General features: G+C 37.5%; 1 protein-coding gene across 1 annotated transcript in view; it reads left to right on the top strand.

The window, feature by feature from the left end:
• The window catches only part of LGR5 (leucine rich repeat containing G protein-coupled receptor 5), a gene marked incomplete at both ends in the record, with an annotated part of 89,702 nt that overhangs the window by 33,169 nt on the left and 41,226 nt on the right, over positions 1-15,307 (top strand). The window contains one exon of the mRNA XM_084279566.1: positions 3,716-3,787. Coding sequence (XP_084135692.1) covers positions 3,716-3,787 — 72 coding nt within the window. The remainder of the gene's footprint in view (positions 1-3,715; positions 3,788-15,307) is intronic.

Here is a 15,307-nt window from a genome sequence, read left to right as displayed (position 1 = left end):
ACACTGGCTCATGGTACAGGTAGTTTCCATCAAGCTAGATCTGGTACTGTTGCTGTTCACATTAGGAGCATTTTAAAACTCAAAGAGTGTACTCTTACTATGCTACTGACATTGGTGGGGTTTGCATATTCTTTCATGTCGGGATAAAGCATGGGTTTAGTACAACAATTTATTTAAAGATTTTCAGTATTCTAACTGTAGCTTGTAAGAGTCCCCCTGAATTTGACAAGAGGTGTTTGCAGTTTCCATGGCTTTGGTTCTGAGTATGCATGCACACACAAAGGAAATTGGGGAATGGGTCTGATATTGAATCAGAACTGTTCCACTGAGGATATTAAAGATCTAGTACCTTGATTTTAGTATTTTTCAGCATTGTACTGTAAATCCCAATGTGCAAGCCATCTTTCTTCCTCTTTGCTTTTCTAGAGAGAGCAAATTACTGATTTTGGCAGGCTAGCACTGGAAGGAGAAATCAGAAAATACTTTTAACGAACATTTTGGTCAGAAATCATTGCAGGTGCAGGACATAAGACATACTCGTTACAATTGTTACTGGTTTTCATAGTAATAATATATCTAAGCCTACAATTGACCATATAGCTCTTTCTGGCTATTAGCTGTGCTTGATCTAGTTAATGGCCATAAATCTCACCCTAGCTATGTCTTCTTGGCTGTACAGTCCGAAGGCTGCCATGTTTTCTGAGATCCTGCTTTATTTGACTCTGGAGCTGTATGAGGGGTTTCTACTCAGCAGCCCAGAGATGACTCACATGAGACCCAGTGACTGACTGCATTACATTAACTCTTTTTCATCAATCTCGCTTCTCCAACCATCTGCCCCAAAGTAGCTCTGGGTGATGAGACTTCTCTCATAAGTTCCTTAGTTCCTTCAGTAAACAAAAATCAGATTAAGTGCAGATATGGTGATTCTGACCCAAGAGTATTCTGCATCTGAAAACTGTAAGCAGAGATGAATTACTGCTTTGCCAGTGTAAGCAATGTAAGGTTTTTTTTAGACAGAAATAATGCCACCTATTCAGCCAACTGGTATGGTTAGAAGTAGTAGAGCGTTTTGATTTTTGTGCCTGAAAGTTTCTCAGTTTTTCCAGCTCCATGAGGTAGCCTAATCAAAGAAGCTACCACTCCCTACGATAGCATCTCTTATATTGCCAACATAGACTGGAATTGCCTGTGTATTAGTTATTAGCGTGTTAGAAACTAATTTGGAAAGACATTATTAAGCAGATTTGGAAACAATTTCTATTATGTCTACCATCCTGGAGGTATTTGAAAGACATACAGGGGCATGGTTTCGTGGTGGACTTGATAGTGTTAGGTTAACAGTTGTACTTTATGATCTTAAAGATCTTTTCCAACCTAAATGTTCTATCAAATATGCATAGGTATGTTTAGTAGTTCTGTTGCACAAACCATCTTTGGTTTTGATGTTCCAAGAAAAGTATAATCTGGGAAAAAAGGAACCAAACTAACAAAGTGAGGTTATTTCACTGGAGGTTTAAAAAGAGCAAACAATTATTGTAGTGTACTCTGGGAAAAAAAAAGACAATGTGGAGCACATACTTTACTGCATGAGTGGAGTCCAAAAAGGAGACCAGGCACTGGAGTTCATTGTTGGTGAATCTACTGCTGGCATCCAAATTTTTTTTTTTTAATGTGCACAAATTGTTAACGATCAAAGCACTTAATGAAAGCCACTTTCTCTTATTCTTATCCTCTTAAGATATTAGGGCCTAGTCTGTAGATTGCATGTTACTTGTGTTATCATGGGTTCCGGGGGTGTGATACAAGCAGACGAGTACTGCCTACTATTGACAGAAATTAATATACTCAAAAAATAGGCTTCAGGTTTCCGTGGACAGCCAGAGCACTGATTAATGCTGGGTTTGTAGAATGGCCTAAATACATGTCTATCTGAAGGTGAATCACTCCCATCTTCCACCAAAGCTGACTTTTTATGTCTAAAATATGATTTGGTATGTTTACAAAAACTCATTAAGACATGCTTTGAAAAACCTCACGATCAAAATGATATTGTTAAAATATTAGGTTTATCTTAATATTCAGTAGTATATGATTCACTATCTGGATGAGTGTTTCTTTTGCCAAATAAATCCATGTTTTTGTTCCTTTGCCAGAATAAATCCTTTGAGCCTTTATCAAAGTGAAGGGGTAATAACCTGCTAAACTCTATGAAGGAATTAGGTGATAAAGTCTTACAGTAAAGACTGAATTTAATAAGTGCACAGTTCTCAAATTATACCTTGATTTTGAAGTGAATGCAGAGGGGCCTTACCCAACAGTGATTTGATAATTGTTGTAAAGCATTAACACATTTCCTTGATTTCAAAATCTCTATATGTAGTACGATTTTAAATTATACATTTTAAAACTCAGCAAAAGATCAAACATCAAAATTAACTTTGCTGACTAAAAGCATATATTCTGTAATGTGAAGCAGACCATGAGTAATAAGAAATAGGCGGAATAGGAACAGAACGTCTACCCACCGAAGTACAGATAACTTATTTACCTTGTAAGCTCTCAACAGCTGGAAGAAATAAAGTTATCTAAATAAATACTACAGCCCAAAGTAGCTGGAAACTATAATCTCTACTGCATATATATATACATATATATATCTATCTTTGAGTTCTGGGGAGTTTTAAATTATCACATCAGGTTTGCAGAAAATATGGTCTCTCATAGTTTCCTTTTAACATTCTACAGGAATTTTGGTATAGTTGTGTAAGTCATATCTTCCACACAGAACTTTATTATGAAGCCTGTTTATGGTTTTTATACTTAATGGAAAGCAATTATAAAGATACTGTGTGCCACGGGGGAGACAACAGGAAACAATGAAAAAGCATGTTAAGAATAAAAAGGTATTATATGAAATTTAGTCTAAAAAAAATCTTGAGTGAGCTTGACGGAGCTGATATGTCTGGTTGTTTCCTGTGCCAGGAACTACCGTGGAACCCCACCAGGAAGTGTGCTACAGAGCAGGATCACATTACGCTCTTGTTTTATGGTTCATTTCACTTATTTAATGCAATTTGAGAACCTGCAAAAAAAGAGCACTCTAAAAAGGCGATGTTTATTGTTTGAAAATATGTCATTTCTTTGACTCAAGTAAAGTTTGGTTTTGGGGACACCTAATGTGCCTGATGTAAGGCAAGGCAAATCAGTACAGCCATGCAGCAGGTTGTATGGTGAAAGCAAAATGTGTCCATATTCCTGAAATGTAAAAAAAAAAAATATGCAGATGATAGTTTATTTCTGTACACTTTTTCTTGTCTATTTCAGTAAACCAAGAGCGTGCTACAGTGCAACAAGAGCAACTAAGATCATAGTACTTTTCCTTTACTACCCCAAGTAAATTTTAATATAGTACAGTGATTTAGTAAAATTATGTAGACTAAAAGGGTTGTTCAGTGTTCCAGCTGATTTATAGAGCGTGATAAAACATTCCAAAATCTTTGAAAACAAGGAACATGCTACAGCCTGTACGTGGTTTGACAAAGCTGTGCTCATACGAAAGAAAATGTTTAATGCGCAGACTAGATAATGATTCATCAGTTCTGGCAGAGGAACTAATTTTTGTTAATGTAGTACTTAAAAATGTGTGGAATGAACAGCTGGATGCCGCGGTTGTGGCATGCCATATTAAGTCTCTGTCTGTTTTCCCCTACAGTGATCTCAGTATGAACAACATTACTAAGCTGCCCTCAAACCCTGTGCACAATCTCCGCTTCCTGGAAGAGCTGTAAGTATCATTGTATCCTTGATGGGCATAGTCAGCACTAGACACATTCCTGCGTTTGTCTCTCATACTTACTGTGGGAACCAGATAAAACGGTGCAGGAAAGCTGTCAGCCTGACACTTTTGGCACATGCGGAAACACTTACTTGAAAAAAAACAACCCAATTGCTTGTGATTCTGGAAATGAACTTATAAAAGAGTTACCATGAGGCTACAACTTCTCTAAGCAGAGACAGAGCCAAACAAATTAAAATTTTTAAACAAGGGCTGTTTAAAAGAACTGGATTGCTTTTTGGAAATAGTTAAGCAGCAGGATATTAAAAGTTTGAATACTGGCTCATGTTTATTAAAATCACAAGTAAAGCTATAATCAAAACCAAAACCTGCTGCCTCATTCTGCCTGTGTCAAGGACAATTGAGTCCACATTTCATAGTATCAAGGCTTCTTGTCCTAATCGCTTTTAATTACCGTTTCCTTACTCTTAAATTTAGCATCCCTGAAGGCTGACTGTAACATGCAGAATCCTGCAAAAAGCTTAGTTACGCTATCTAGTACATTCACTGAGGGGAAAAAGTACACTGCGAAAACTAGCTAATCAAGCACAACATCAAAAGAGGAATGCTGGTTTGAAGTGATGGTGACTAACTAGAAGTGAAAAGTATTGTGCATTCATGAAACCTGGATTTGGCAGTGACCCTGGTTATAATGGCCCAGGCTTAAAAGAAAATTTAGGCTCCTGAGGAGTGATGGAGACTCTGTAACTGATGCACCGTAGATCTTGTGGGAAAAAGCTGGCACCTGTTAGTATCTCTAAAAGTTGATTAAAATAATTGTCTAGGCATCCAGGCTCTTACAAAACATGGTTTATAAGCTTTTAAAAGTGAAAGCCTCCTTTTATTGCAGCAAGTTTAGCGTCTAACACACCATAAAAGCTATAGAAGATATGCAAAGTCATGGTGCTACCCTTCTTGCAAAGACAGAGTCTATTTTAAGCTATGAAGTGTGTAAATAAAGATATGAAGTTGTCTGCAGTTGAGGTGGATATTTCACTGACAACTTTTGGGGTCCTTGCTAATGTTTATTTGAATTTTCCTACCCAGTCTTTCCACCTGGCATCTATGAAAAAATAAAAAAGAAGATAAATTAAAATAATTTTGGTATTGCTAACCTTGCCCTATTTGGTCTCAGATTTTATCTTTCCTGTCTTATTTTTATTACTGGCAGCATTTGTATCTAGAAAGCATTATTTCTTTTAATTCTCTCTCTTCATTTAGTTATTCCTTTTCTTTAGTTACCATTATCTGTATCGCTCTTGGTGCAACTTTCAAATAATGTACAGATGTGGGCATAGCGGGGGGAGTTGTCACACACAGAGTGTTAACAGTATCAACTGCATACGAATTGAATCATGCCACAAAGACCTTGTTTGTGGATATTTATATTGTGTTCATGTTTGCTTGTCCAATCTCCTGTCAACTGTAATAACCCTGCTAAAAGCATCCAACCCAATGCTTTCTCTCCAGCCATTCAAGAAAAACAGGAAAAGCAAAAGTTAGACCTTTTCTTGAAAGGAAATTCTAATACATTGAGAGTTTAAGAGGCAACTTCCATTCACTCTTATCATTTTACAGTCCTAAGTTAGATGACCCAATTAGTGACACTTACGTAGTTGCTTGAGAAACTCTTCAGCCACTACTTCAGTCTGCTGATCAAGACCTTTGAAAGTATTCTTACTTTATTCTTGTGTTGGACCTACTTTTTCCACTGGAAATATGAAACCATTATCACTATAACCCTCTGTTCCAAATTAAATCGTTCCAGTTCTTCACTGCTGGTAGTACCAGAAAAATATTGATATCTGTATTATGTTTTTCTCTGTGTACACACAGTCAGCTCCTCCATTTGTTTCACACAAGCCAATCATTTCCATTTCTCATTAATTCTGATGCTGTTCTGTGAAACCCTTCCATCTGGTATTCACTTTTCAAATAAACATAGAAAATTGAAACCTTTGGAGAGGTGAGGCAACTGATTGCTTCTTCTTAATGCAGATTCAAAGCCATTGTACTGAGATACTCTTTGGTGTTCAGAGGCATGTAATACAATTCAGTCTAGTATTACATAGATAAAGGTATAGACAATGGAAAGGGAACTGGCTATTGAATTTTGAAGTCAGGGGTACCAGACATTGTAGTTCCCATGCTCATCTTATGCTCATGCAAGAGCAGTGACTGTATATTTGAAAATTATTTTGCCCATCTAGGCATTGACACATGATTATTTTTTTCCCAGCTTTCCTGGAAATTCTGTGTTTTGTTTATGTGGCTCAGTTAAAGGGGGTTATTGCAAAATATAACTGAAGTTGTAACACAGACATTGTAAAAATAAGGGTTTATGAGATCTTTAGGACAAAGCAATGTTTCCATAAAATTAAAATAATGCATCTTAGAAATGTCTATTTGCTCTTTGAAATGAAACAGCTTAAAATGCACTTTTTAGGGTTTTGTAGTGTTGAAAATGTCTCACCAATCCCTTTATTAGAAGGCAGGTTTAAAATCTGATAAAGGCTAACAATTGATCCACTGAGTTTTAGCTTAGATGTTATGACCTAGATGTGTGGTTTGGCAATACTGGTAAGTCATTATCCCAAAAGAACTGAGAATGTATTAAGACAGTTAAACCAACTGTTTTGACTCCAAAGCAGGAATGTATAAGCCAGGTCTGCTCAGCCTGTTCTGACCTTCTAGGCTGAATCCAATCCACCCTTCCAGCCAAGGTTAGATGGCTCTGTAAGCAGCATTCTCACAGTCCTGATGATCGTGCCTGGTATTTATCCTTAAACAAGGGCTTTGATAACTGAAATACAACATATTGAAACTGTGCTGTATTTTTGAGGTTCCTGTTCCTCTGAAAATATTTGGAAAAGGTTGTGGTTCTTTGAAAACTGTTGTAGCCCTTAAAAAGTTTAGTTTTGGGCAAGATCTTTTGTTTGTGAAAATGATGAGCCTCTCAGGCCTAATTTCCTCATAAAGTGCATTTGATGGAACTCCCACCAAGAAATAAAAATGCTTCAACTGCTTGATTATCAGCAAGTGTCTCTGCATGAACTTGTACAACACCATTAAGCCAAATTCTTCATTATAAATTCAAAATAACTGCAGATATTTATCAGTATGGCTGAGTCCGAGAGTCAATCTCATGTGGAGTATTTCTAAATTTAAGTCATTCTATATTATGTGTAGAACCCCATATTAATGGAGCAGTAAATGAGTGGTGTATAAAAAAAAGTGTTTTTTAAAAAGTGTGAATTACCGAGGGTGGTACTCCTAAGAGTTTAAGTGGCAACTACATCTGAGTGTAGGTTTATCATGTGATTACCAACACTTCAAAGCAGCGACTAAAACGGTTTTATTTTATAAATTAATGTCTCTATGAAGAGTGAGGAAGAAAGCCAATAGAAGTTTTGAACTATTTGAATCAGGCCTAACTACAAATAACTCTAACTGGATATGTCTCCACACATTCATACATATGTAAATGCATAAATATATGCACACACCCCCACGCATGCACATATGCAAAGCTTTTATTTCAAACACAGGAACATTCCACAGATAAGCAAAATTCCAAGTGATTTTTAATTTTTAAATACATTGCAATTTTCCAGCAACTTAAAATAGGTGTTTTAGTAAAAGAGCAACAAAAGCCTGTTTTATTACAAATATTTTACCTACAGAGTAAGACAGCAACATCCATTTCATAAAGTCAAGCAATAAAGCCACCTTAAATTAATTACAGCCTACATACAGGTGCAAGAAAGCTTATAGACACCCATGATATTTCTTAAAATAATCTCAAAGAGAATTTAATGTATATACAGAGTTTATCAGACTGACCATGGTATCATTACAGCGGTTGCTCAGGCAGAAGTGCCTTTAAAAGTGCATTTTACTACAGTGCAGAATTACTGATACAATGCAAACCAGACATATTATATGAATCTCTCCATGATTTGTGTGGAAATCCCTTTACACTGCTGAAGTGGTTGAGGCCACTGTATGTGTTAAAATGAAGCCCTAAATTAACAGGCACAATATATTGCCATCCGCTTTCATTTACTGTTTTCCTCTTACTTTTCTCTCTGTTTGCTTCTTCCTTCTATAGAGATGTTTTCAAAGCTGTTAATAGGAATTAGGTGTTCTTTTCCCCACTGACTTAGAGGAGTGGGACTGAGCTCTCTGGTCATTTACATCTTTGAAAACTGAGAGCACTAGCTCCTGGGGTCTTGTACAGTCTTTATTTCAGGGCAGACACATTGTGGCTAGCACTGAAAATGGATTCTGTACTTTTTACTGTTATGCAAGCCAGTAGAAAACAAGAAAGTGCTGCAGCCATAGTCCAAAACTTTTTGGAGAATGTAGAGGAATCTTGTAATTTACTTCAAAAATCTTTGGGGACGATGCTTAAACAATAAATCTTTCCAAAAGATTAATCTGCATAGATTTTAAAACCTCCAAGGCAAAAAAAAAAACAAAACAAAACAAAACTAAAACTGAGTTGTGAGTTTGATTTCTTCAGTTCATACATGCAGACATGCAGACATGATGTGAGAGACTATGCCACAGAGACTATGCCTCTGTGTTTGACACGTGGTGTTTGTCAGTGAAAGTTCCCTGTCACTAGCCAGCTAAGTGGCCCATGGCACATTGTAAATTCATAGAATCACAGAAGGTTTGGGTTGGGAGGGACCTCAGAGACCATCTAGTCCCAACCCCCTACCATGGGCAGGGACACTCACCTCTAGACTAGATTGCCCAAAGCCCCATCCAGCCTGGCCTTGATGCTGTCAGGGAGGGAGCAGCCACAGCTTCTCTGGGCAACCTGTGCCAGGGCTTCACCACCCTCTTGGCAATGTATGTGAAGAATTTCTTCCTAATATCTAATCAAAATCTATGGTCCTGAAGTTTAAAACCATTACCCCACCTCCTTGTAAACAGTCTCTCTACAGCCTTCAAATTCTGTTGCTGTAGGACAGACTTCGTTGATAACTTAGGGCTGTGGGTCCCCAACTTCGCTGTAGTACATCCAGGGAGGCACTCAAGTGGCCTGACAGAGGCAAGTGTGCTGGTCATCTTGAAGTTAACCAGACGTTGGTAAAAACAGTGAGAAGATATTTATCTAGCTAATCAGTTGGAAGCAACTGTGGTAGATTCCTCCCCTAGTTTTTGCATACATGGTTGATTTACTAGAAAAGAACAAACGCAAATCCAGAAGATTCTTACTGTACACTTGTAACCTTTACATTCACAAAACAAGGGCCCTGATGTTCTGGACCTGTCACTGGCTTTGTTGCCGTCCCTTTGATGCCTCCAAAGCAAGTAACAACAAAGAACTCTCCCATGTGGATGTGTCAGCCTGGCACCCTCCAAACTGCCCTTTTTGCTGTCTTATCAAGAATGACAAGATGAGGAATGCACCAAAAAAAAAGAAAGAAAGAAATAACAGAACAAATGCCTTCCTAAATTAGAGCTGCTATTTGAATGTCCTGTAATGACAGACAATTATTCTGGAAATGTTAACGCAAATTGCATGGAGCAGCCTTGACACTGGAACCGCTGTGCATCTGTGGTGTAAAGGGGCAGAAGGGGAGAAGAGAGTGGGGGGAAGGAAGAAGATGAAAGAGAAGTGAAAATACTGAGATACGCATGCAAGCAGAAACAATAGATGTTCTAAGTTGATATCCAAGAAAGCTTCTCAGTGCTGCTGCTTTGCTCTTCCTCAGTGCATGTTGAGGATTATTTTTAGCTTGTAGCTTGTAAATACTTTCTGAAACTTGTAATTTATTATCCAGCAATATTCATTAGGAACTAGTTTAGAATATCAAAAAAAGTCATAGGAAGAGCTTTTTCTATTTTGTGATCAATACCGATAGTGAAATTATACTTAATTAAACTACGGTGAAGCGATGCTTTATTAAGGGTGCTACATATCTACAGATCCTGAGGCGGGATTTTAATTTAAGTCTTACACATTCTGTGTGTGTGCAATAACAGGTAGGCAGAAATAATTTCCTTTTGTTTTGTCAGTGGAAGTTCAGCCTGTTTGTAGACTGCTTGGCTTCAGTACAGTGAACACTTCTGGTGTCTACGCCATTCTATTTTCCACTTGCTTAGGATTATGGGTAATGAATAAGGCCATTATCATATTTGTATCTAATAGCATAGATTAAAAAAATTCTTCTCTTCAAATTGTTGGGTTTTTTTCAAATTTCCAAACAGGAGTATCAGTAATTTCTCCAGTAATTCTTTGGTGTTGCTTTACTGGACCACGTGGAGAACAGTAGGAATCTTGAAACTTGGATCTACACAATTTGTGTCCTTTGCCTATCACACAGGAATGACAAAGCAGTTAATGCATTTTTCATTACCAATAGTTTGATCATGGTGTGTTGCCCAGTGGTATAGTTCAGCCAGTTCCTGTAATTAATGATTATTATTATTATTATTTCTTACCTTTTCTGATGATACTGGCACTACTGGTATTAAACCAAAACCAGCATCAAAAGTATAAATGACTTGTGGAAGACCCAGCCTAGGATCCACCATTTGGTATTCCATCTTCCCGTTACTTTTAAAAACTGAGAAAGGACTTTTAACAAGACCTTTAAGAAAGGTCTGGGAGTAGCAATTTGGTGACAGAGCTCTTCAGACACGGAAGTGATTTCTCTTACTGGATGTATCTTTGGGATCCACTGCTGGGAATCAGTGTGCAATTTCCTAGCTGATGTTGAAGTAGCTCTCTAGAGTGGGCCTTGCTGCCATCAGAAGGCAGGTACCTGGCTGCCCCTTTGGCAGGAGGAAGTGCACTGTTGGAGCCCTCTTGAAGGGCACTGCCTTCGGCTTGTTCTGCGTGCTGGCTGTCGGCAGCTTCACAAAAGGAGAGATCGGTTGTCTTTAGCAGTTATTGGATCACACTTGTGCCAGGTGCAGCGAGTCTCTGCCTTTCATAAGTGGAGAAAGAAATAGTACATTTTAGACCATATCCTTAACTGACAAAAATCTGTGATCTGCTTTATCAAAGCCAGCTCGAGATCAAATACACACTGATTTCATTCCAACTGCTTGAGGTCATTTGGAGTTATTCCAGTTTACACCCTATGAGAATTTGGCACATGCATTTTAAGAGGCAATTAGGCCCTAAAGCAAGAGCAGACTGTGTTATATTTGAATTTCCAACTAAACTGTAAGTAGCAATAAATATAATATACAGTACAATTACGATGAGCACACTCCCCTCCCCTTTTTTAAAGAAAGGAGAATATCTTTACATTTTCTTCTTTGATCTCTCTGAGCATCAGATATTTTTAATATATCATTTGACCCACATTTCTTTTTATATTACTAAAATGATTACAGTTTTAATTAACATGACAGATTGAAATATAAAAAGGTAATTAAAATACAGAGTAATATTTAAATATCCCAATCTAACAAAGTAATTCCTCAAAACCATTTTGAAATATGTATGTTTATATAATCCATTAATTATTAATCAACACAATAATTAATCACCCATTAATTCATAAATTTCTAATGCATTGGGCCAAGAATAATTGCTAATAAATATAAAATTAAACTCTTATCTCAAATTTTCAGTTAACTTCAGCTAAGTGCTTGATCAGTATCCATATTTTCAAAGCCTTTTTGATGTAAGAATCTTTTTACCTATTACAGATGTATACATAAGCTGTAGAAAATGGCAGTCATGGAAATATATAAATTATGTTGTGACTGTATATTTATATAGTTGGACTAAATATATGTGTAGTTGTGCACTTGTGTATCTTTTGCTCAGTTTGACAGGAAACAAAACTGAAGCAAAAGTTTCGAGATTGGTAATTATTCTTTGAACAGATTCAATTATTTTATATCCAGTACAAAGTTGTTTTAGAAGAAGATTTGGAAATTTATGTTTTACTCTTTTACTTCCAGATTGTTCCTCCACAATCAGCTATTTCCTTTCTTAGACATTGAGATAATATTTTTAGGACTGGTACTAGTGCTCTTGGTACAACTCCACAGAGAAGAGTAAATTACTGGCAAATGCGATACTGAAGGAGGATGCAAATGAGAGTCCTATTTCTACTTGTGTCAGCACAAATTTTTCCACAGACATCAATGAGACTAGGATTTCAGCACGGATCTTTATCAGTTATTCAGAACAATTATGGCAGTTGGAGAGGCGGATCAGGCTTTTAAGAAAGAAGTTTCAAATTACAAAAGAGAGTTTCTTATCTGTACCCCAGGTATAAAAGACACAATCCACGATTACGTGACTTTTAATGGAATTTTCTATGTGGCATACTAGTGTTTTAACGTCAAATTTGGGTGGTGAGCACCACATTGCAGCAAAGCTGTCCCAGCTCTTGGGGTTTTTTGTTGTCTCAGGCCCTCTGTACTTTCAATTTCCGTTCACAAAGACAAAGGGTTATTTTTTTTCCCAAGTCTCTAGGTTCTGTGTAAATTATTTTCTATCTGGAGAGTTCGTTACTTGTAGTATGCAATGCAGCAAATAAGGAATGCAACGGGCAAATATAAAAGTAATGGAATTGGGATGTCATTGATGTTAACATACACATCTTTAAGCATGTATGTGTGTGTATGTATATACATATATGAAAACAAATTTATGATAGCATTCTATCAGCCTGTGCAATCTTTGCTCTCATTCCTTAAATAAAATCAGTAAACCAGTTACTGAACAGAAGTAAAATGCAGAGTCAAAGGGACATCAGGGCAAGATAGTATTTCGCGGAATTATTTTTGTAGAAATCCCAGTGTATTTTTGCAGTTGAAGGATGATCTCAGATTGCACTCACAATTACATTCTGCACAGGATATTGCAGGGCATGTGGAGTGATTAAATATATAACGCAACACAAGTGATGCAATGCTATATAACCTAATCCGTATTAAAGGGCATGCACTGGCACTAGTCTAGAAACAGTGACTCAGTCTGGTATTGCCATGATAGTTTACTGTCATAAAAAGTCAAATATATTTATCAGAAATTTGAATGTCATGAAGTTCTTCTTAATTGTGTCTGTTCTGAAATAGAATTGCAACAGATATTGCTGGATTTTCACTTCTTAAAAGTGGAGCTTGAGTCCTTTTACACTGCATACTCCTGTCATATGTTGAGCCACACCAAGATCCAGAGTGTCACCTGTTTGCCTACACATCAGTGCCTTGCAAGATTTGATCAGTAACTTGTTCCAGAAAATTCCATTGTTCAGATCCTGTTAGAACACAGCATGGATATGAATTCATGTAAACGTAAGCTTTTTCCCAAGGAGACTATTTTCTTCTTGTGTTCTTGCTATAGGCTCGATACTACTGGGTTTTGAAATACACTATAGAGATGCTTATTCAGCAATTGCTGGGTGACATCTTGATTCAATGATATGTAATAATGCTGAGTAGATTGATATAGATGTAGCTTAAGAGACAATTAATTAATATAGCTTTAATATATACTCAAGCAAAGAAGAGAAATGCCACTACCTCTCCCATGCTGTCATGGTCCACTGCAAACAATAAGGAATAGGTGGGTTAGATTTGCCACAGCTTCTTTCCACAGTTAGTGAAGAGATGTTTTCTTTATTAAATGCCACATTTTGATAGCTGTAGAGAGAAGAGTCTTTAATTTCAAGTTCACCTTCCATCCTGGCAAGTAATGAGGAGATGCTTGGTAACAGCCAATGCTTGTCCCAAGGCAGAAAACATCCACACAGAAAGCAGTTTTGAGTTGGCAAAGAAAAATTACTGTACTAGAAACGTAAAGGAGATAGTTAATTGTGCTCAGTCACGCCTTCATGTTTATTTGCCTCTTTCTGGGGAATGAAGTTTTTCTTTGCAGACAGAAGGAACAATAATTTTCAGAGCTTTCTCTGTGTGTCTCATTGTGTTGTCTTTGGGAATGTTCTCCTGACATAGTGACCCGCATTTCTCAGAACCGTGACACTGCAGGAGATGTCAGAACACATCAAAGGGGTAAACAGATGGGTTACACTCAAAGAAGAGCCCAGACACACCTTTCCTTAGGTCTGACCATGGACCATGAACCTGACCTGCAGCACTGCAGCTAGACCAATGGTGAGCAGACATTGACAGATGGGCTGAACTGCATCAAAAGATACTTTACAAATTGCTGCTGTTTGAAAGGCTGAAGGCAACATGTTTTTCTGTTAGCCTGTTCATTTTACACCTTTTTGAAAGAAACATGAATGGATACAAAAACTTAGCTTATGCTTAAGCCAAGAGTATCCTGGTATCTTGACTCCGATAGTGGCAAGTAGCAGGGACTGAGGGAAGCAGGCGATAGCACCTACTCATAAAGTTTTCCACTTATTCATTAATTTGCAGGCTATACACAGCAGTTTAAGTAAAATCTGGCTCTAAAATAACATAGCTCAAAAAATATGATCCAAAATCAGTAATGCTGTGTACTTTTGATAGTTTTCTCATTGAGGACATGTCATACATTTGAGACCAGGATACTCTACAAGGCCCCAATCTGACCAACCTCCCAGCCCACTCCACCATTTTTGTAAGGAGCATGACATCATGTGGTGCAGAATATCCCTTTGGCCAGTTTGGGTCAGCTGTCTTGGCTGTGTCCCCTCCCAGCTTCTTGGGTGCCCCCCGCCTTCTTGTTAGCAGTGCAGCATGAAAAGATGAAAAGTCTTTTACTGCTTGACAACAACTAAAACATCCATGTGTTATCAGCCCTGCTCTCATCCTAACTCCCAAACCCAGCACTGCACCAGCTGCTAGAAAGAAAATCAACTCTATTCCTGCTGAAAACGGGACAGTACTATAAACAAGCTAATTCATTTCAGCTCTCAGAAATCATTAACTAAATGCTGAACTATAGAGACAGATAGTATCTCCATCTTCATCTGTTCAGGGAAAGTGATATTTACCTATCCAGACTGAAATCACTACCCAAAGTCCATCCAAAGTTCAATAAAATACCGGGCAGCTTCCCTCAAATAATTTAGGGTAATGGAAAAGAAAATCCCTCAAATGGAGAACAGTAAACCTAGATTGATAACTTGTTAGGTACTGTAGTGTCAACAAGGGGATTAATTTTCCCCTATGCCAAGACTGGGAGTAGAAGCACAGTAATAGCAAGAAAAACATGCAAGGAAGGCATTAAAAATGGTCAGGAACAAAGAGCCCAAACTTAATGAGCTTTGCAGCATGCCTTAAAGAGCTGGATTGCTAACTTTCATCCAAGAATATTGAAAGAATTAGACAAAAATCCAAATTAATCATTTCTGAAAGGATATGGTAAAAACCCGGGGAATTCTAAAGGGCTGGCAAGGTGCTACTGCTGTGCCAGTGCTCAGAAGGAGGCTCATAGAGCATCTTGGTAATAGATAGGTGGTTTGCTTGAAGTCTGTTCCACAGCAAATCATGAAAAGGGTGTCATGAGAAAGAATTTAATATGGTGACTGA

This window comes from Gallinula chloropus (assembly GCF_964237585.1).
Source record: "Gallinula chloropus genome assembly, chromosome: 1".
Classification (NCBI taxonomy): domain Eukaryota; kingdom Metazoa; phylum Chordata; class Aves; order Gruiformes; family Rallidae; genus Gallinula; species Gallinula chloropus.
Note: the sequence above shows the minus strand (reverse complement) of the source record. Positions and strands in the feature narration are given on the sequence as shown.